At 43.9% G+C, this 24224-nt stretch overlaps 1 protein-coding gene across 2 annotated transcripts in view; it reads left to right on the plus strand.

Annotated features, from left to right (window-relative positions):
* Nucleotides 1-24224, plus strand: part of LOC109850941 — a 30033-nt gene continuing 5809 nt past the window's right edge. Inside the window, exon 1 of one of the 2 annotated variants that reach the window (XM_020421026.1) lies at nt 1-162. In XM_020421026.1, coding sequence (XP_020276615.1) covers nt 137-162 — 26 coding nt within the window. In that variant the 5' untranslated portion in view covers nt 1-136. The remainder of the gene's footprint in view (nt 163-24224) is intronic. The other variant, XM_020421024.1, reaches the window with a different exon arrangement.

Genomic DNA, 24224 nt, shown 5'->3' on the forward strand with positions numbered 1-24224 from the left:
CTCTGTATCAAAAATTACAAAACGAAAACAAACCCCATTGCTTCCTTTTTTATTTATTTATTTATTTATAATCCTTTGTTTTATTAGAGGAATTTGGTCCTGAACTCGGTCTTTCTCTTTGTCTGGGTGTCAAGAAATGGAGTCCAGTTCGTTGCCCAACAGGTCAATCTCTAGAAATTTTAGTTAATTAACGTTGTGTTCATGTTCAATTATTTCATTGCGTAGTATGCTGTTCTGTTGATGGAATTTGTGATGCTCTTGTCTTTTGCTTGCATATATGGGTTGATCTCATAATTCTTTGTATTCATCAGCAAATGCTGTTCTGTTGTCAAAAATTGATTGCTAATTAAAGTTTGGGTATGTATTGGATGCTGGTATATATGAAGCAAGAATTGTTTGATTTTGATTAATGGTTTGAGAAGGGATTAGGGGTGATGAAGAAAAACATGTTACGTGATTCGAAAATTCCTTTCAGGCCATTTCACACTAATTAGGTCTTTGAAGTTCGAAAACACATGTCTCTAAGGCCCAACAAACATCGGTTTCCAGGGATTGATATATATATTTGTTTGGTGCACACTTGAAAAGACGCCCTTCAGACGATAGCGGAACATTTTTTTTAGCGAAAATACCTTGAAAACATGAGAAGGGCATCTTAAACCTGTATTAGGTCGAGTAATGCATTGGAATTTTAGAAGCTACGGGGTTTAAAACCGTTAGGGTTACGGATAAACTGCCAACGATTACTACATGTGACTAGTCCCATACCTCGTATCCCTTCTCATCGAACTCGCAATCGCTGAGTGTTCTTATCTATTTGTTGTTATCGTTCCTGAGTTGTAGGAACAGGAAAGATAAATTGCGCTTCTTCAACATCGTGCTAAACAAATTTCTCTAACGTCTCTAATTCACATACTACGTACTGCTCTTAAATACTACCTAATTGCAATTGGTTTATATTTCTAAAATGTATATGCACTGTAATATATTAAATTGTTGGGATCCCTTCTTAATTGGGAAGATTCTAGAAAATTCTAGAACTTTCTGGAGAACTCTAGAGAAGTGTAGAATTCTCTAGAAGCGTGTGGAATCCTCTAGAATATTCTAGAGATGTGTTGAGCCTTCTGGAACATTCTGGAAGAGTATGGAATAGAATGGACGAGTGTAGAGATTCTTTAGAAATCTCTAGAAAGTAAAGATATGTGTGGAGAATTCTAGAGAGCTAATTGTAGGCGTCTGAAAATGCCTATAGGTGTCCGCGCACAGCTCGAGACGGAGAGAAGATGACAAACGTCGTTATCCGAGTCTAGGAGGATTATCTGATGCCGATAAGTACATGAATCGGGATGGCGAACCAACTATGTCTCGTGCGCTCACTGGCCACTTCCAATTGGCCGTCACGCCTGTCGGTCAACTCGCGCGTGTCAGTCAGCTCCAAGTGACCAAACACACTAGTCAGTCAGATCGCACGCGTCGGTCATCTCTAAGTGCCATAAAGAACTTAACGAGCGCATGAAGCGAGTCAACAAAGCATGCAAGTCAACGGAATCACGAAATACACAATACAAGTTCGGAGAAGTCAGAAAGTGTCGAACATCTCAAAGTGGCATGCAAAAAGAAGAGGCATTTAGACCATACTACAATTTGAATCTGAAGAAACTCAAAAGATAAAAGTTATAAGTATCTTCGTCAGATTTCCAACGCATCTTGAACCAGCTCAATCCGAGATCGGACGAGAGAGTTAAGATCAAAATACCGAAGGTATCTCAAACTAACCCGCGCGGCGGCGGGTCGGATCCATCCGACCCGACCGAAGATGTCTCAATCCGACCCGCGCGCCGGCGGGTCGGATCCATCCGACTTGCGCGGCGGCGGGTCGGATCAGTCCGTCTCACGCCCATAACTGCCCGTAACCTCCAAAACACGTTTTTAGGCTGTTTCGATCGGTTTCTTCTGTTCCAGAGGTTTCTACCTGCCTAGATATCATCTATAAACGTGATTTGGCCGTTATTGACTGAAGATAAGGCTAAATCACTCATTCTTATCCAAAAACCCCCCAACCGAAGCCTATAAATACAGGCCTAGGGGTCTGTTTCACAGGCGGATTAATTATCAAGACGAGGAGGTGTTGCCGAGTTGGAGAGCAAGGGAGCACGAATTTCAGTAAGGGCTAGCGAGATCCCGACGAATCACGGCATAAAGAAGGAGCAATTCGAAGGATCTGAAGCCCGTTCCCGTCCGTTCCTCGAGATTAGGGTTGGTCTTAATCTCGAGAAGAGCTACTGATTTCGCTTGGTCGATTTCAGCGCTTTAAGTAAATACCCCATTAGTGAGGTAGGAGCTCTGCCGAATTTTCAGCAACCGGATCTGATCAAAGGTGGTCCACAGATAAACTCCGGCACAGGCGAAGACACTCACGCAAGCAAGAGTCGATAAACGGATCTTGTGTTTATTTTCAAGAGAGTTGTAATTGTTTTATTTTCGTTATTTGAATTCATTTGTAACGATTAAAGTTTAATGAAATCAATGATGAATGTAGCCTTCAACTAAAACAAACTGGCGACCACAGTGGGAGCCAACGGTCTCGCTGCCGAGGCCGTCGTGTCGCAACCGATGATTAAGATCCCGGTTGAAGAGATGGTCGAATACGAGTTCGACCAACAGAAGTACGAAGAATACCTCTCGTCCTCCTCCTCCAGATCCTCTGCTTCTCACAAGCGCAGGAAGATCAACGCCCCCGTTGCTGCGGTAGCTGAACCTTGCTACGCCCTTCCGGCCTCCAACGAGTTCGGATCTGCAAATCTGAACTCCTCCTCAATCAAGGAGTTGAGTACAGAAGGCGCGCCCACTTTATCGAAGAGAGCTCGCCAAAGACAGTGCCAACGCCTTGCGCGCCAACTCGTTAGGGCTTTGGAGTCAATTGACGGGATCCGTTACGAGGCGGATCTGAAAATTAGGCAACACTAAGCGCCCCAACAGCGGACAAATGCCCTCTCCTCCAAATCACCAACAAGTGAATGAGTACAAGTCAAAAGGACCCGTTCAACTCTTGAAGAGCGAATCAAAAAGCGTCACGCACTGCTTGCGCACGCGCGAATTCTTGGGCAAGAGGCCAAAAGGTTACAGAGGGAAGAAGTGGAAAAGAAGCCACAAAAACTGCATAAAGTTTGGAGGCCAAAGTCCAAGACGACGGCCGAAAAGATCGAAAAACGCGAGTCACCCAAATCCGACCCTCCAAGTCGTGGGTCACTCGAATCCGACCCTCCAAATCGCGGGTCACTCGGATCCGACCCTCCAAGTCGCGGGTCACTTGAGTCCGACCTTTCAAATCACGGGTCACTTGGATCCGACCCTCCAAGTCGCGGGTCATCTGGATCCGACCCCCTAAGTCGCGGATCACTTGGATCCGACCCTCCAAATTGCGAGTCACTAGGATCCGACCCTCCAAGTCGCGGGTCACTTGGGTCCGACCTTTCAAATCGTGGGTTACTCAGATCCGACCCTCTAAGTCACGGGTCACTCGAATCCGACCCTCCAAGTCGCAGGTCACTCGAATCCGACCCTCCAAATCGTGGGTCACTCGGATCCGACCCTCCAAGTCGCGGGTCACTCGGATTCGACCCTCCAAAGCGTGAGTCACTCTAATCCGACCCTTTATTTCGCGGGTCACTCCAATCCGACCCTCCAGTTCGTGGGTCACTCAAATCTGACCCTCCAAGTCGCGGGTCACTCGGATCCGACCGTCCAAAGCGCGGGTCACTCCAATCTGACCCTCCAGTTCGCGGGTCACTCAAATCTGACCTTCCAAGTCGCCAGTCACTCGAATCCAATCCTCCAAATCGCGGGACACTCGGATCCGACCCTCCAAAGCGCGGGTCACTCCAATCCGACCCTCCAGTTCGCGGGTCACTCAAATCTGACCTTCCAAGTCGCCGGTCACTCGGATCCGACCCTCCAAATCGCGGGTCACTCGGATCTGATCCTCCAACCCGCGGTTCACTCAAGCCTGACCCGCGCCAGGGTCAAGACAGAAGACATCCTGCACCTGTTTCATCGATCCCTTCGAGTTCCGCACCTCCGGTGGAGCACCGCGATAGCGTGGATTTGTCCCGATTTAAGATGAAGATCACGGATCGTCTTGGTCCTTCGCACGCGGGTCGAGGCAAAGCCCCGGTTAAGGAACGCTTGGGACTGTTGAAGGAACCCCAAGCAAACATCCAGACTGGGGGTCGTACGCGACCTCCTAACAAGTTGATTCCCGTAACCACCCACTTGGGGGTGCGTACAGAAGGTCAGGAGCCCGTTAAGGTTTCACCCTCAGAAAAGTGTGATTCCAAACGTGTGACTCCTGCAGACGCCAGCAAGGAGTTGTTTACTCAGAAGAAAACGCGTCAGACAGACGAACGCGTTATACCTGAGGATTCATGTAAACAGCCGATAGGTTGCTTTGACGGCAACGTCGATGAGTTGTACTATCAGGCTGGGGGTACGAACAAATCTCGAAAGAGAAGTACCCAGGAAGCGGAGTCTCACTGCCAGTGCGCCAAGATTATCAGGGCAGTCTTATCAGCGTGTAGCTGCCCCAAGACCGCTCTGCAGAGGGTCTCAGTATTCAAGAGGATTTCCAACGGAACGACTAAGTCCAAACCAAAATGTTTCTGCAAGAAACGATCGGCTGTTCGAGATGACGAATTCCCAGAAGTTACCATCAATATGGTCAATAAGGAAAAGTCTCCGATTGTTTCAAGTGGTTCTAGCCCCGATTTTTCTCCAGGAAGAAGAGTTAATTCGGGAATAGCTCGACTGATGTCTCGACTCCAGCTGAAAGTGGTCGGACCTGAACAATCCGCAGTCACAGTTAATATGGCTGGGGGGGGGGAGGGGACTCGACTCATATCGCATCGTCTAACTCGGTTGCGATCGGGAACCATTAGACAAAAAGATTATCAGAGAATGTAGAGGGGATTATCCTCGGATGATGAAGCATCAGATGCCAACTCTGCAGTCGCTTCTGACAAAACGGTATCCAGCCCAGGAGAATCTCGCGAAGTGTTTATGATTAACACCGAGGAAGTAGCCAAAATGGTTGAGGATGCCTTGGCTAAGCAAAAAGAGAACTTCAAGTTCGAAATGGAAATGGCTATGCAACGGATGAGGGAAGAACATGACCAACAAATCCGAGTTTTGTCGAATCAACTTGGTGAATCCAACCGTCGTAACGTTGATAACCAAGCAAATAGTGATTCATATGTGGATGAACGCCTTAATGCTGATAACCCTCCCGTTGACCAAGACACTGGGGGTGACTCCACTAAAGATAACAACGCTGGGGGTGGTTCCACCGAAGATGACAATACCGGGGTGGCCGCGTTATTCCTCTTTCAAATCGTCCGAGGCTCGATACGAGCGAGGATGAGAAGATAAAAGATCTCGAGAGCAAAGTCAATGCTCTGATGTCTACTCGAGAGATAAAGAGGATCGGTATCACGTGTCCTTACCCGAGAGAGTGGGATTCAATACCGTATTCGGTGAAGTTCAACTTGATCAACTTCACACCGTTCTATGGGAAGGGATCGCCCACTCAACATCTGATCTACTTCAAGCCTCACTTGGGAGCGATCTCCGGAAATGAAGCCTTGATGGTTCGGTCATTCGTTGGTACCCTTCGCGGGCCAGCTTTCGATTAGTACCGCCGTCTTAAGTCTGGAAGCATCAATAGCTGAGACGACCTGGAGAACCCGTTTCTCGCTCACTTCTTTGATGATGATGCCGTGTCAATCAGGACACTCTTTGATGAGAAGCAAAAAGGCGACGAAACGGTCGACGATTTCATCAAGCGCTTCCGGAATAAGGCGATGAACTGCCGAGATCCGATCACAGAGGACTTCATCCTCCAAACCTGTCACAACAACCTCTCTTTGGACGTGTTGGAAGTTATAAGAGTAGCACCGTCCAATAACTGGAAAGAGTTAAAGGTGCGCGGAGAGCAGGCCGAACGCTTCCTCAGAAGGAAGAAAGCCGAAAGAAGCCAACTGACGGTTAATTCTCCGAAATCAAATTTCGCCTCCCGTAGTAAAGGAAAAACACCTGCAGCACCTGCTGACGCTAATCAGACGTCGCAACAGCAACCCCGAAGACAGCAGAAGACTTCGGGTTTAAGACTCCAAAAAGAGTACTCCTTTAAGGATGAAGATGTTCCAGCCATTTTTGAGTCCCTCCTTGAGAACAACAAGATTAAGCTACCACATATCACAAATCAGGAGAAAGCTGACAACACTGCGGATCCAAAGTACTGTGCGTATCACAGGAGGGTCCTTCATCCCACTAAGGATTGTTTTGCTCTCAAAAATAACATCCAAACTTTGGTTGAGGCTGACGTCATAACGCTGGGATAAGCCAGATGAGAACGGCACACTCCGAAGAGTATACGAGTATAAACTGTTTTTCAATTACTCTAATAGGCACACGAGTCTAAACTGTTTCCCACTTTTGACGGGAAGTTCCTAGAGAATGTTACGCTAATATTCTTAAGGATAACCCGGTCATGCAGCCGAGTACAATGATAAACCCAGTTTCGTAAGAAAAGCTGGGGTTGGTTGATTCATGTAATAGGAAGTTCCCGGAAGAATCTTATATGTAATTTTCTTAGGGATAACCCGATCATTACAAACTAGGTGATAAACACTAAACTCCTATTGTTAGAGTCTGGACATAGTACTCGGAATCTCAATATCCTGATCGTTGACGAGTGTCAAACCCCTTCGTGTTAGGTATTTGTAACTTAACACCAGGGACCCCCTCTAAGTGATTTGTACAAGTCAACACTCCCAATATGATTTATACTCCCACTCCCACTGTCTACCTGGTCAAACCTTCCTACAGTTAGGGCCACAACCAAAATCCCTTCTCGATTCCTCCAATGAACGAGAGGCCCACAAATCAAGCGATCAAACATTCCTACAGTTAGGATCGTCTCACACTCCCACTCTCACTTGGTCAAACCTTCCTACAGTTAGGACCACAGTCAAAATGCCCTCTCGATTCCTTCAATGAACGAGATGTCCACTTTCAAATCGAGTGATCAAACCTTCCTACAGTTAGGGTCATCTCAAATTCCCGTTTGGTCAAACCTTCCTACAGTTAGGGTCAAAATCATAATTCACTCTCGATAAACAAGAAACCCACCTTTAGTTCGATAATCAAACCTTCCGACAGTTAGGATTATTCGAATTTTTTTGATTCTCGGAGTGGAGATCCCACTCTTAGTTTCACCTTCGCGGATTCTTGAAGTGGAGATCCCATTTTGAGTTTCCTTTTGTGACCGGAGATAGAATATAAAATTCTCTATCTTAAGCTTTAGGAGATAGAATATATAATTCTTCCTCTCCCGCATCGGGTTCGTCTTTGTCCCAGAAGAAGACACCACTTTTTCAAACTCCTAAAATCCGTGCCTCACACGCACGGGGAATTTTATCCCGAATCCTGAGCAGGGATAAGTCAATGCCTAACACGCGTTACCGGTTTAGTCTTTTACCGATTAAAGAAGACACCAGAATACCAATCTAGGGTATTTTATCCCGAAATCTAAGTAGGGATGAGTCATCGCTTAACCCGCGTTGCTGGGTGGTTCGTTCCCGTAAAAACGACCGAGTCTACGTATTCAGTATCGTAGCAATAAAAATCCATGCCTTTTATGTATGGGAAATTTTATCCCGAATTCTGAACATGGATAAGTCAATGCCTAACACGCGTTGCAGGTTAGTTCTTAACCGTAAAAAGAATAAAAGCCCACATATTCAACATTGTGGCAGGTTGTTATTCATAACACCGAAATCCATGCTTCATACGCACGGGGAATTTTATTCCGAATCCTAAGCAGGGATAAGTCAATGCCTAACATGCGTTGCCGGTTAGTTCTTAACCGTAAAAAAAACAAAAGCCCACATATTTAACATTGTGGTAGGTTGTTATTCATAATGCTAAAATCCGTGCTTCACACGCACGGGGACTTTTATCTCGAATCCTAAGAAGGGATAAGCCAACGTCTAACACGCGTTACCGATTTAGTCACCGATTGAAGAAGATACCAGAATCCTAGTCTGGAGACTTTTATCCCGAAGCCTAAGTAGGGATAAGTCGGCGCCTAACACGCGTTGTCGGGTAGTCTATTCCCGTCAGAAAGACGAAGTCTACATATTCAATATCGTAGCACTAAAAGAGTTAACTCTTTTAGCATAACGTTACATGAGGAACGGACTTAAACAATCCGTATGCAAGCCCGATTCAAACGGTAATCGGTAAAGACACGTTAAATCCGTTGAAGGCTGAGGATTTACCAAAAATCCTGAGTCAGCGTCTAACACGCGTTGCCGGGTAGTCTATTCCTGTGAGAAAGATAAAGTCTATGTATTCAATATCGTAGCACTAAAAGAGTTAACTCTTTTAGCACAACGTCATGTACAGAACGGATTTAAACAATCTGCACGTTAGTCCGACTCAAACGGTAGTCGGTAAAGGCTAATCAAACCCGTTGATGGCTGAGAATTTACCAAAAATTCTATAAATGCGATTCGTTGACGCATCAGCTTCATTAGTTGGTCTCGTGACTTGAGCATCCAACGACTTTGGGATAAGATCCATATCTGCAGACGAAACAACTTTAATAGTTGGTCCTGCAGTCTAAAATTTGGGATCGCCACGCTCCAATGCCTTAAAAGCTTAAACTGTGTAGACTCCAGCAAACGTACGAGTATAAACTGTGTTAACGCCGGTTAACGCGTTACAGTAAAGATCGATGCCGGTCAACGCATCAGTAATCTCGCCAAACTAAGGCAAACGATGATTTCAGGGAGTTCAATCGGATTCAGATATGAATTTCTGACGAAGATGATCAGTTCAAAGTCAAATCAATGACATGAGCTAAGTTCAGAAACTTACACACCAACTTCAATTCAAGATTTCGACAACGGTCAGATGATAAACACAGCACCGGAAGAACTTCATCTATTCAACAAAACACTGAATAGACTAAAGGCTGAAGAAGTCAATAATTGAAGTAGTTCACAGGTCGCTCTACGAAATTGAGGAAAGGGCCTATCTTATCCAAAGCCTTCCAGACTCTTTTATAAAAGAATGAGTCTGAAATACTTTGGAGGGGGGTATCTGTAGGTGTCTGAAAATACCTATAGGTATCCGCGCACAGCTCGAGACGGAGAGAAGATGACGAACGTCGTTATCCGAGTTTAGGAGGATTATCTGATGCCGATAAGTACATGAATCAGGATGGCGAACCAACTGTGTCTCGTGTGCTCACTGGCCACTTCCAATTGGCCGTCACGCCTGTCAGTCAACTCGCGCGTGTCGGTCAGCTCCAAGTGACCAAACACACTAGTCAGTCAGAACGCACGCGTCGGTCAGCTCTAAGTGCCATAAAGAACCTAACGAGCGCATAACGCCGGGATAAGCCAAATGGGAATGGCGACACTCTGAAGAATATACGAGTATAATTTGCTTCTCAATTACTCAAATAGGCACACGAGTCTAAACTATTTCCCACTTTTGACGGAAAGTTCCTGAAGAATGTTACGTTAATATTCTTAAGGATAACCCGGTCATGCAGCTGAGTACAATGATAAACCCAGTTTCGCAAGAAAAGCTAGGGTTGGTTGATTCATGTAATGGGAAGTTTCCGGAAGAATCTTACATGTAATTTTCTTAGGGATAACCCGATCATTACAAACTAGATGATAAACACTAAACTCCCACTGTGACTTGTATGAGTCAACACTCGCGTTGTGATTTGTGCTCCCATTTTCACTATCTACCCGGTCAAACCTTCTTATAGTTAGGGCCACAACCAAATTCCCCTCTCGATTCCTTCCATGAACGAGAGGTCCACTTTCAAATTGAGCGATCAAACTTTCCTACAGTTAGGATCGTCTCAAACCTCCCACTCGGTCAAACCTTCCTACAGTTAGGGCCAAAACCAAAATCTCCTCACGATTCCTTCAATGAACGAGAGGTCTACTTTCAAATTGAGTGATCAAATCTTCCTACAGTTAGGATCACCTCAAACTCCCGCTTGGTCAAACCTTCCTTTAGTCAAGGTCAAAACCCCAATTCACTCTCGATAAACGAGAAACTCACTTTTAGTTCGGTAATCAAACCTTCCGACAGTTAGGATTATCCGAATCTTTTCGATTCTCAGAGTGGAGATCCCACTCTTAGTTTTACCTTCCCGGATTCTGGAAGTGGAGATCCCACTTTGAGTTTGCTTTGGCAACTGGAGATAGAATATAAAATTCTTCCTCTTCGGTTTCGGGAGATAGAATATAAAATTCTTCCTCTTCCATTTTGGATTCGTCTTTACCCCAAGAGAAGACACAACATTTTAACATTATAATTTCAAAATCCGTGCCTTACACGCGCGGGGAATTTTATCCCGAATCCTAAGTAGAGATAAGTCAACGCCTAATATGGTTTGCCGGTTTAGTCTTTCACCGATTGAAGAAGACACCAGAATCCAAGTCTAGGGAATTTTATCCCAAATCCTAAGCAGGGATAAGTCAACGCCTAACACGCGTTACCGGTTTAGTCTTGCACCGATTGAAAAAGACATCAGAATCCAAGTCTGGGCAATTTGATCCCGAAGCCTAAGTAGGGATAAGTCAACGCCTAACACGCATTGCCGGTTAGTCTTTTGCCGTGAAAAGGACAAAAGCCCACATATTCAACATTATGGCAGGTTGTTATTCATAACGCCAAAATCCGCGCCTTACACGCGTGAGGAATTTTATCCCGAATCCTAAGCAGGGATAAATCAACGCCTAACACGCGTTGCCGGTTTAGTCTTGTACCGATTAAAAAAGACACCAGAATCCAAGTCTGGGGACTTTTATCCCGAAACCTAAGTAGGGATAAGTCAGCGCCTAACATGCGTTGCCGGGTAGTCTATTCCCGTAAGAAAGATGAAGTCTACGTATTTAATATCGTAGCACTAAGAGAGTTAACTCTCTTAGCACAACGTCACATGCGGAACGGACTTAAACAATCCGCATGCAAGCCCGATTCAAACGGTAATCGGTAAAGGCACGTCAAACCCGTTGAAGGCTGAGGGTTTGCCAAAAACCCTAAAGTCTAGGCCTAACACGTGTCGCTGTTTAGTCTTTTCACGTGAGAAAGACAAAGTCTACGTATTCAATATCGTAGCACTAAAAGAGTTAACTCTTTTAGTACAACGTTACGTGCAGAACGGGTCTAATCAATCTGCATGCTAGCCCGACTCAAACGGTAGTCGGTAAAGGACAACGTTACGTGCAGAACGGGTCTAATCAATCTGCATGCTAGCCCGACTCAAACGGTAGTCGGTAAAGGCTAATCAAACCCGTTGATGGCTGAGTCAAACGGTAGTCGGTAAAGGCTAATCAAACCCGTTGATGGCTGAGAATTTGCCAAAAATTATATAAATATGAGTTATTGACGCATCAGCTCCATTAGTTGGTCTCATGACTTGAGCATCCAACAATTTCAGGATAAGATCCATACATGCAGATGAATCCGTTTTAACAAGTTGGTCCTGTAGCCCTAACATTTGGGACCGTCACGCTCCAACGCCTTAAGAGCTTAAACTGTATAGACTCCAGCAAACGACGAGTATAAACTATGTTAACGCCGATCAACGTGTTACAGCTAAGGTTAACACTGGTCAATGCGCTGTGATAAAAGGTCGATATCGGTCAACGCATCAGCAATCTTGCCAAAATAAGACAAAAGGATGATTTCAGGAAATTCAATCGCATTCAGATATGAATTTCTGACAAAAGATAATCAGTTCAAAGTCAATTCAATGACACGAGCTAAATTCAAAAACTTGCGCATCAACTTCAATCCAAGATTTCGACAACGGTCAGACGATAAACGCAGCACCGGAAGAACTTTATTTATTCGACAAAACACTGAATAGACTAAAGGCTGAAGGAGTCAAGAACTGAAGCAGATCACAGGTCCCTCTACGAGATTGAGGAAAGGGCCTATCCTATCCAAAGCATTCCAGACTCCCCTATAAAAGAACGAGTTTGAAATTCTTTGGAGGGGGTATCTGTAGGCGTCAAAAATTACCTATAGGTTCCCGAATACAGCTCAAAACAAAGAGAAGGCGATGAACGTCATTATCCGAGTCGAAGAGGATTATCCGACGCCGGACAAGCGCATGAAGAGAATCGGCGAACCGTTGATGGCACGACAACGAACCACCACAACGGCAAACGGCAAGTGGCCCGCATGCGTCAATCAACTCAAAGCGTCCAAACGCGCCCAACAGCCAATTAGCACGCGCGCATCATTCAGCTCGCGCGCGTCAATCAGTTCGCGTGCGTCTATCAGCTCGCGCACGTCGTTCAACACGCACGCATCATTCAGCTCGCGCACGTCGGTCAATACACGCGCGCCAATCAGCACGCTGGCGTCAATCAACGCACGTCAATCAACTCGCGCGAAGTGTACAAGTCAACACGACGGGCGAGTAAACGAAACGGTGGAAAATACGAGTCCCGAAAAAAATCAGAAAACACCAAAGAGCTCAGCAAAACGGCAAAAACACCGCATCTGCGCGGGTCGGACCGCGTCGACCCGCGCCCACAAGCAGGGTCGGGCCAAGTTCGCAGACGGCCGCGGCGGCGCGGGTCGGCTTGCCGCGGGTCGGACCAAGGCCGACGCCGAGCCCGGCGTGGGTCGGACGCAAAGCGCAACCCCGCGCGTCACGCGGGTCGGACCGAAGCCGACCCGCGTCCCCCGCGGGTCAGATTCGCCCCCGCGCGCTATTTCGACCCCTGTTCGGTTTTTAACGGTTTTTCTCGGGATTTATTCTTTTCTGAGCATCCAAACTGATCTGATATCATCCCCAATCATGATTAATCAGTTATTAACTGAAGATAAGGAGGAATCCATCATTCTTATCCAAACACCCGCATCCGGAGCCCTATAAATACAAGCCTAGGGCCTCCTTTCAGCGGACGGATTAATTATCAAGACGAGGAGGTGCTGCTAAGTTGGAGAGTAAGGGAGCACGAATTTCAGCAAGGGCTAGCGAGATCCCGGCATAAAGAAGGAGCAATTCAAAGGATCTGAAGTCCGTTCCCATCCGTTCCTCGAGATTAGGCTTGGTCTTAATCTCGAGAAGAGCTACTGATTTCGCTTCGTCGATTTTAGCGCTTTAAGCAAATACCTCATTAGTGAGGCAGGAGCTCTGCCGAATTTTCAGCAACCGGATCTGATCAAAGGTGGTCCACGGAAAACCCCGACACAGGCGAAGACACCCACGCAAGCAAGAGTCGATAAACGGATATTGTGTTTATTTTCAAGAGAGTTGTAATTGTTTTATTTTCGTTATTTGAATTCATTTGTAATGATTAAAGTTTAATGAAATCAATGATGAAGGCAGCTTTCATTGAAAACACTAATCTCCACCCTTAGATCAAATTAATCCCCACCACTTATTATGAAGGCGGTGTAGTATAAATAGGGGTGGAAGCCTTCATTCCTATCTATCCAAAGACAAGAAAACAATCCACTTCCTAGAGTGAGAAAAAACCTCTAATATAGAGAGTTAGAGGGCCTCTTTGAGAGTGAAGTGAGATAGCTTGAGAGACCTAATCCTCAAGTTCGAGTGAGCCACCGAAGTGAGACAGTTTTGTAAAATATAAATTCTTGTAATCCTACTATTCTTTTGTATAGTGGATGAACTTCCATATTGGAGGACCATAAATTTTTGTGCTCTCATTACTATCTTAATTTATAAGTGTCTATCTTAACTTCACGAGGCGGGAAAGACCGAGTTTTCCCAATAGTGGTATCAGAGCCAGGTTCATCTGAAGTCATCGCTTGCTCGTGAAGTTCAAGATGGAGGATAACGTCACTCACGATGGAGACATGTTCAAGCTCACGGCCAACAACTACTCATACTGGAAGCCGATGATGGAGGACCATCTATATTGTAAGGATTTACACGAGCCCATAATCCATAAAACCAAGGTAGAAGGAAAGAACGATGCAGAGTGGTGTAGGCATCTAAAAATGCTTATAGATATCCAAATACAGCTCAAGACAAAGAGAAGATAATGCATGTCATTATCTAAGTTATAAAGGATCATCCAAATCCAAAAGAAACAAAGGAACAAGTGAAACAACATAGAAAAACAACATGAATACCCGCGATAACGTATACTGACGTGCATAGGTGCGGCAGTGGAATGTGACACACAAGTAAAGAGAATGTCGCACCTATGGGAATTTGTATAGCTCTTCTCTAGATTTCCAATGCATCTTGGATCACCTCATTTCGATATCGGACGAGGGAGTTAGAGCCAAAATACCCGAGACAACGCAAACTGACTCGGAGGTGCGCGATAAGGTACACTGACGCGCATAGGCGCGGCAGTGGAAGGTGACGCGCAAGTAAAGAGAGTGTCGTGCCTATAGGAAGTTGTAGAGCTCTTTGCTATCTTTCTAACGCATCTTGGATCACCTCATTCCGATATTGGACGAGGGAGTTAGAGTCAAAATACCCGAGACAACGCAAACTACCTCGGAGGTGCGCGACAAGGTACACTGATGTGTATAGGCACGGCAGTGGATGGTAATGCACAAGTAAATAGAGTGTAGTGCCTATGAAAAGTTGTAGAGCTCTTCACTATCTTTCTAACGCATCTTGGATCACCTCATTCCGATATCGGACGAGGGAGTTAGAGGCAAAATACTCGAGACAACACAAACTGTCTCGGAGGTGCGTGACAAGGTACACTAATGCGCATAGGCGCAAAAGTGGAAGGTGACCCGCAAGAAAATAGAGTGTCGCAGCTATTGGAAGTTGTATATCTCTTCGCTAGCTTTCCAAAGCATCTTGTACCACCTCATTCCGATATTGGACGAGGAAGTTAGAGCCAAAATACGCGAGACAACGCAAACTGTCTCGAAGGTGCGCAGAAGTGGTAACTGTCGCGACAATGCTTGACAGTTTAAGCCATGATACGATCCAAATCTGAAGAAGCTCAAAAGACAAAAGTTATATATCTCTTCGTCAGCTTTCCAACGCATCTTGGATCACCTAATTTTGAGATGGAACGACGAAGTTAGAGCCAAAATACTCGAGACGCCACAAACTATCTCGGAGGTGCGCGACAGTGGTAACTGCCGCGGCAATGCGCGACAGTTACGACTGTCGCGCATACTGAGAAGATACAAACGTTATTTTTGACAGTTTTTTTGAGTTTCGTGTGACCCACATAGCTTATTAACTGTTGAGGATCACTTATGAACGTGGGGGAGCAGTTACAAGCAGAAATCACGCCCATAACCGCTGAAATAATGACAATTAAAGGTGGTGGGAGCGGTTATGAAAGCTGAAAAACTGCCTCCTTTGATCGCGTCAGTGTCCACTGCCGCGCTAAAGGAAAAAGCTAACATCAGTTATTTTACATTATTGACTCTCAGAGGTTATAAATACCTTCCTATACACGAGATCCAAGGGGGGGAGCAGAATTAGAGCATAGAGACTTGAGCTTTTGGCGATTTGAAGGAAGAAAGAGAGTTTTCATCTTTCATAAGCAGCTTTTGGTGATTCCTAGAGATCTAAGCTCAGACTTGATCTTTGGAAGAGTGAACATCTTACATCGATAATATATTCGCTTAAGATTCTTACTTCGATAAACGAAGGAAGAATCCTCAAAATCTTCATGATTCAATCAGGATCTAGTGAATCGGTGGTCCACGAGTTAACGCATTCCCGGAACAGGCAAAGTCCCCATAAAAGCAGGAGTTGATAAACGATTTCTGTCTTATTTTCTAGGAAGTTGTAATTTTCTTCTTATTGTGTAAGAGATGTCTTATAAAAAGGCGCTATCTTCTTTTGAATTCATTGTAAACAATCAAAAATATAATGAATTCCACAATGAGACCAACTTTCGACGAAAACAAACTGACAATCACAGTGGGAGCCAGTCGTGTCGTAACCGATCAAGATACCGGTTGAATCCACGATCGAGTACGAGTTCGACCAAGCCAAGTTTGAGGAATATCTCTCATCATCCTCTTCAAGATCTTCATTATCTCGCAAGTACAATAGGATCTTACCATTGAAGAAGACTTACATACCAAAGAAGGCCTAAGGTGAAGACTCTCACCCAATCGTTGCCAACTCCCCTCGCAACATTATCACGGCGACTCCCAAAGCCGGAAGTTCTGCTCACGATGATTCCTACCTAATTAAGGAATCGATCGATCGAAGTTCGTCAACTCTGACGAAGAGGGCTCGTCAGAGACAACGCTAACGCCTCGCTCGTCAAATAGCTAAGGCCTTGGAACAAACCGACGGGGTTCGTTGCTACGCGGACCTAGAGTCGAGGAAGCATCAAGTGGTCCAGTCGCCCCAACGACAAACCACTCACATCTCTGCTAAACTTATGTCGGAGGAATGGATTTTTGTCAAAAGGGCTCGTTCAATCCTCAAAGAACGCATACAAAAGCGTCGTGCAAACGCCGTTCATGCCCTTGCTCTATTGCAACAAAGACGAGGAGGAAAAAAAAGAAATGGTGTCTAAAGAATCACCAAAGAATTGTAAAGTTTGGATTCATAAATCTGAACTTATGCAAAAATCAAATTGGCGGGTCGCATCTTTCAACCGCGGCAGTCTCCACTGTCGCGACCAAAGAAAAGTTGCCGAGGTCTCCTCTTCAAACCCGTCGACGTCTGTGCATGGTCCGTCTATTGCAACCATATCTGCTACATCACTAGTGAAGCCTTGGGTCATTCCTGACCTGTTAAAATTCAAAGTCACAATGGCAGATCGTCTCGGTCCTTTACCTGATGATCGAGGCAAAGCTCCAATCGAAAAACGTTTGGGTCCGATAAACGAACTCCGAGTAAATTCTTATACTGGGGGTCGTAAGTATTCTCCTATCAGGACAAAGCAATCACATGGGGGGAAAACTTCAATTTCTTCTCGTTTGGGGCCTGTAAAAACTCCATGCTCGTAAAGGGTTGGACCTAAACATATAACCTTGGATCACTCAGAGGCGACGACAAGTCGTCCTGCGTATGTCAACAAGGTTCAAACACAAAAATAGAAGATAAGTTGCTCTGGTCACCATACTGATGAGCTTTACTATCAAACTAAGGGTGGAAACAAATCACGAAAAAGGACTATTCGAGAAACAAGTCCTCATTGTGTATTACTATCAAACTAAGGGTGGAAACAAATCACGAAAAAGGACTATTCGAGAAACAAGTCCTCATTGTGTATGTGAAAAGCGGAAACAAATCACGAAAAAGGACTATTCGAGAAACAAGTCCTCATTGTGTATGTGAAAAGCTTATCAAAACAGTGTTGTCTGAATGCAGCTACTCTAAAGTCGAATTGCCAAGGGTTTCTGTATTCCAGAGACTTTCTATTGAAACGTTAAAGTCCAGGCCAAAGCGTTTCTGCAAAAGAATATCTGTCGTTCAACATAATGAGCTTCCAGAGATCACTATCAACATGACTGACAGAGGAAAACGACATTCAGTTAACCCTAATCCTGATTTTTCTCTGGGAGGGAAAGTTGATCAGGGCCTTTCTCAAAGAATGTTACGGTTATAGCGAAGGGCCACTAAATGCAGAGATTATAGAAGAATGCATGAAGGGTTGTCTTCAAATGAAGAACTCTCAGATACTCGTTCTGCAGTTGCCTCTGATGACACAATGTCCAATGTAAGGCAAACCACAGAATCATTTACAATCACCCTGATCAGTTTGCTCAAATACTTCAAGAAGCTCTAACCAAACAACGTGAAGAAATTAGACCTGAGATAAAGACGAAAATGGAGTTGGCTATTCAACAAATGAGAGAATTACAAGCTCAACGGTTTTAACCTTCTAAGTCCAGTCAGCGAGCTGAATCTAGCCGCCACACTCAAAATATTACAGATGACAGTGATTTAGAAGTTGATGAAGTCATTTTTGCTGATGCACCTCCCAATAATAATAACATTGAGGGTAGTTCAACGGATCCTCCCAATAATAATATTGGGGGTAGTTCAATTGCACCTCTTAATAACACTGGGGGTGGCCTAATTATTTCTCCTCAACATCACTCAAAGAGAGATGAAGACGAGGACAAGAAAATGCAAGACCTTGAAAACAAAGTCAATGCTTTAATGTTCGCTCAGGAAGTAAAGAAGACGGGTATTCCGTGTCCCTATCCAAGAGAATGAGATTCAATCCCGTACCCGGTAAAATTCAATCTGATTAACTTCACACCGTTTGACGGGAAGAGCTCGCCTACTCAGCACTTGATTTATTTTAAGTCTTATTTGGGCATGATATCTGAAAACGAGGCTTTGATGGTCCGGTCATTCGTTGGAACCCTCCGTGGGCCCGCCTTTGATTGGTACCGACGTCTCAAGCCTGGGAGCGTTAACTGCTGCGATGATATGGAAAGTTTGTTCCTCAGTAATTTCTTCGATGATGACACTAAAGTGTCAATCGGAATCCTTCTGGATGAGAAACAAAAAGACGGAGAGTCAGTTGATAATTTTGTCAAGCACTTCTGTAACAAGACAATGAGTTGTAGGGATCCTGTCACAGAGGAATTTATCTTGCAGACATGTCACAATAATCTCTCCATTAATGTCCTGGAAGTTTTGGGGGTTGTACCATCCAAAACCTGGAAGGAGTGAAAACTACACGGTGAACAGACCGAGCGCGTTCTTAAAAGAAAGAAAGCTGAGAGAAATCAACCGATTGCACCTATAACCGCTGTGAATGCCAATCAAACATCACAACCCCAACCCCGGAGGCAACAGAAGACTCCCGATCCGAAGTTCCAGAAGGAGTATTTTTTCGAAGATGATGAAGTTCCAGTCATCTTGAAATATCTCATCGCCAATGATAAAATTGAGCTACCACCTATTAAAGATCAGGAGTGAGCTAAGAGGATTACGGATCCAAACTAATGTGCGTACCACAGAAGGGTTCTTCATCCCACCAAGGCTTGCTTTGGCCTCAAAAATAAAATTCAAGTCTTAGTTGACTCCGGTGTCATAATGGCAAAACAAGCCAAATAAAGATGACATATAACTCCGAAGAGTATACGAATATAAACTGCTTCTCCATTAACTCCGAAGAGTATACGAGTATAAACTGTTTCTCCATGAACTCCGAAGAGTATACGAGTATAAACTGCTTTTCCATTAACTCTGAAGAGTATACGGGTATAAACTGCTTCTCCAGGAACTCCAAAGAGTATACGAGTATAAACTACTTCTCCGTCTAACTCCGGAGAGTATATGAGTATAAACTGCTTCTCCATGCAACTCCGAAGAGTATACGAGTATAAACTGTTTCTCCATGTAACTCCGAAGAGTATACGAGTGTAAACTACTTCTCCATGCACTCCAAAAGGTATACGAGTATAAACTGTTTCCCGAACCTCCGATCAATATAAGAGGTTAAAAATTGCTTTCTTAAATTACGCGCTCTAATAATGTAACCAAATGTGATTAGACTCAGGTTCACCTAAAAGCTGGGGGTGGATACGAGGTTATCATAGCTGAATACGAAGGCATGAACCAAGACCTGATTCTGTATCAAGAACAGTAGCATTGCTCACAAACGAGAAATTCCTAAAAAAGTACTATCCCTAGTACATTCAAGATAACCTATTTAACGGGAAGTTCCTGGAGAATACTATATGTGGTATTCTTAATGATAACCCGAAACTAATTGATTATTCAAGGTGAAAACCAATTTTCTGAATAATCCACTCTTAATCATGATAAAAATGATTAAGAACCTCTCGCTGTGGCTATTTAATCATGTCCAAAATAATTAAAATCATCCTACTATGATTTTCAGAGCACTCTTTCATTGAGATGAGATTCAATGACTTCATCAAGTCAAACTTTCTTCACGAAACTCTAAAATCCTTCAAGGATGAAGCATGTCCCATTTGTTTTTCCTTCATCCGATTCTTGGTTGGTTTCAATCGTCGGGATCAATTTTGTCAACTCCCACTGTGACTTTCCAAGTACTCTTTCGTTGAGATGAGATTCAATGACCTCATCGGGTCAGTCTTTTCTCACGAAACTCCTACGGTCTAATTGTGGAGTGCTTGATGATTCACAGTCCTCAACCATAAAATCCCTCACCAATCAAATTAACTGATGGTGGGTCCACCAAAATGCTTCGTGGTTAAATCCACCAAAACTCTCGCTGTGTCCGAGTCTTTAACACTCCCACTATTGAGCTTTGACACAACATCCAAAATTTCAATCCATGACTATTGGCAAACCCCTTTTCGTCACTAGTTACCAAAAACCTCTTCTGAGTGATTTGTGCAAATCTACATTCCTACTATTATTTGTACCTTCACTCCCTCCGTTTGCTTGGTCAAACCTTTAAACAGTTAGGGTCAAAGCCAAAATCCCCTCTTGGTTCCTTCCATGAACGAGAGGTCCATAAATTGAACGATCAAACCTTTTAACAGTTAGGGTCGTCTCAAACTCCTATTTGGTCAAACTTTTAAACAGTTAGGACTAAAGCCAAAATCCCCTCTCGATTCCTTCCATGAATGAGAGGTCCGCAAATTGAACGATTAAACCTTTTAACAGTTAGGATCGTCTCAAATCCCCATTTGGTCAAACCTTTAAACAGTTAGGGCCAAAGTTAAAATCCCCTCTCGATTCCTTCCATGAACGAGAGGTCCACAAATTAAACGATCAAACATTTAAACAGTTAGGATCGTCTCAAATCCCCATTTGGTCAAACCTTTAAACAGTTGGGACCAAAGTCAAAATCTCCTCTCGATTTCTTCTACGAACGAGAGGTCTACAAATGGAACGATCAAACCTTTTAACAGTTAGGATCGTCTTAAACCCCCATTTGATCAAACCTTTAAACAGTTAGGGCTAAAGTCAAAATCTCCTCTCGATTTTTTCCATGAACGAGGGGTCCACAAATTGAACGATCAAATATTTTAACAGTTAGGATCGTCTCAAACTCTCATTTGGTCAAACCTTTAAACAGTTAGGACCAAAGCCAAAATCCCCTCTCGATTCCTTTCATGAACGAAAGGTTCACAAATTGAACGATCAAACCTTTAAACAGTTAGGATCGTCTCAAATTCTTATTTAGTCAAACCTTTAAACAATTAGGTCCAAAGCCAAAATCCCATCTAGATTCCTTCCATGAACAAGATGTCTACACATTTCCCACTCAGTCAAACCTTTAAACAGTTAGGACGAAAGTTAGAATTCCATCTCAATAAATGAGAAATCCACTTTTAGATTGGATAATCAAACATTTTAACAGTTAGGATTATCTAAATCTTCTCGATTCTCGGAGTGGAGATCCCACTCTTAGTTTCGCCCTTCAGATTCTTGAAGTGGAGATCCCACTTTGAGTTTCTTTTGTACCAGAAGATAGAATATAAAATTCTTCCTCTCCATCTTCAGGTTCATCTCTACCAACAAAAAAGAGACAATGAGATAGAATATAAAATTCTTCCTCTCCAGTGTCTGGTTCATCTTTTCACCAAAAAAACGTAACCCATCAACATTTTCAAATCCATGTTTTATACGTGGGGGATATTATCTCAATCCCTTATTAGAGATAAGTCTACGTCTAACACACGTCGCTGGGTGGTACGTTCCTGTATAAACGATAAAACCTATGTATTCAACATCATAGCACCAAGTCTAAGAGAGTTTATTCTCTTAGCACAACGTTACATGCAGAACGGACTTAAACAATCTGCATGCTAGCCCGATTCAAACGGTAGTCAGTAAAGATTTATCAAATCCGTTGATGGATGGGGGTTTATCAAAAATCCTATAAATGCGATAGTCACTGACGCACCAGCTTCATTAGTTGGTCTCGTGACTTGAGTATCCGGTAAACTCAGGATAAAATCCATACCGGCAGATGAACCGACATGAACAATTGGTCCTGCAGCCTTGACACTCAGGACCGTCATGCTCCAACGCCTTAAGAGCTTAAGCTATATAGACTCCAGTAAACGCACAAGGATAAACTATGTTAATGTCGGTCAACGCGTCAATGATTTTCGCCAAAATAAGGTTAAGGAAAAAATTCCAAGTTAATGGATGACTCCAGGGGATTCAATTGCGATTCAGATATGAATTCCTAATGAAGATAATCAGTTCAACATCAGTTCAACGACAAGAGCTAATTCACAAATCAAAACATCAGTTTCAGTTCAAGATTTCGACAACGGTAAAGCGATAAACGCAACACCGGAAGAATTTTAGCTATTCTACAAAGCCCCGAGTAGACTAAAAGATGAAGAAGTCAAGAGTTGAAGCTATTCACAGGTCCTTCTACACGATCTCCTTAATTAAATACTGAAGGGATTTACATAAGACCTGTCTTATCCAAATTATTCCAGACTCTTCTATAAAAGAATGAGTCTGAGATACTTTGGAGGGGATATCTGTAGGCGTCTAAAAATGCTTATAGATATCCAAATACAGCTCAAGATAAAGAGAAGATAATGAATGTCATTATCTAAGTTATAAAGGATCATCCAAAGCCAAAAGAAACAAAGGAACAAGTGAAACAACATAGAAGAACAACATGAATACCCGCGATAAGGTACACTGACGTGCATAGGTGCGGCAGTCGAATGTGACACACAAGTAAAGAGAATGTCCCGCCTATGGGAAGTTGTAGAGCTCTTCGCTAGCTTTCCAATGCATCTTGGATCACCTCATTCCGATATCGAACGAGAGAGTTAGAGCTAAAATACCCGAGACAACGCAAACTGACTCGGAGGTGCGCGACAAGGTACACTGACGCGCATAGGCGCGGCAGTGGAAGGTGACACACAAGTAAAAAGAGTGTCGCGCCTATAGGAAGTTGTAGAGCTCTTTTCTATCTTTTCAACACATCTTGGATCACCTCATTCCGATATCGGACGAGGGAGTTAGAACCAAAATACCCGAGATAACACAAAGTCTCTCGGAGGTGCGTGATAAGGTACACTGATACGCATAGGCGCGGCAGTGGATGGTGACGCACAAGTAAATAGAGTGTCGCGCCTATGATAAGTTGTAGAGCTCTTCGCTATCTTTCCAACGCATCTTGGATCACCTCATTCCGATATCGAACGAGGGAGTTAGAGCCAAAATACCCGAGACAACGTAAACTATCTCGAGGTGCGTGACAAGGTACACTAACGCGCGTAGGCGCAGAAGTGGAAGGTGACGCGCAAGAAAATAGAGTGTCGTGCCTATTGGAAGTTGTAGATCTCTTCGCTATCTTTCCAACACATCTTGGACCACCTCATTCCGATATTGGACGAGGAAATTAGAGCCAAAATACACGAGACAACGCAAACTGTCTCAAAGGTGCGCGGCAGTGGTAACTGCCATGACAATGCACGACAGTTTAAGCCATGATACGATCTAAATCTGAAGAAGCCCAAAAGACAAAAGTTGTATATCTCTTCGTCAGTTTTCCAACGCATTTTGGATCACCTAATTTCGAGATGGAACGAGGAAGTTAGAGCCAAAATACTTGAGACGTCACAAACTATCTCGGAGGTGCGCGACAGTGGACAGTGGTAACTGTCGCGGCAATGCGCGACAGTTACGACTGTCGCGCATACTGAGAAGATGCAAACGTCATTTTTGATAGCTTTTTTTGAGTTTCGTGTGGCCCACATGGGTTATTAACTATTGGGGATCACTTATGAACGTGGGGGAGCAGTTACAAGCAGAAATCACGCCCATAACCACTGAAATAATGACAATTAAAGGTGGTGGGAGCGGTTATGAAAGCTGAAAAACTGCCTTCTTTGACCGCGTCAGTGTCCACTGCCGCGCTAAAAGAAAAAGCTAACATCAGTTATTTTACATTATTGACTCTCAGAGGTTATAAATACCTTCCTATACACGAGATCCAAGGGGGGAGAGCAGAATTAGAGCATAGAGACTTGAGCTTTTGGCGATTTGAAGGAAGAAAGAGAGTTTTCATCTTTCATAAGCAGCTTTTGGTGATTCCTAGAGATCTAAGCTCAGACTTGATCTTTGAAAGAGTGAACATCTTACATCGATAATATATTCGCTTAAGATTCTTACTTCGATAAACGAAGGAAGAATCCTCAAAATCTTCATGATTCAATCAGGATCTGGTGAATCGGTGGTCCACGAGTTAACGCATTCCCGGCACAGG

The sequence above is a fragment of the Asparagus officinalis genome, chromosome 7 (assembly GCF_001876935.1).
Source record: "Asparagus officinalis chromosome 7, Aspof.V1, whole genome shotgun sequence".
Taxonomy (NCBI): domain Eukaryota; kingdom Viridiplantae; phylum Streptophyta; class Magnoliopsida; order Asparagales; family Asparagaceae; genus Asparagus; species Asparagus officinalis.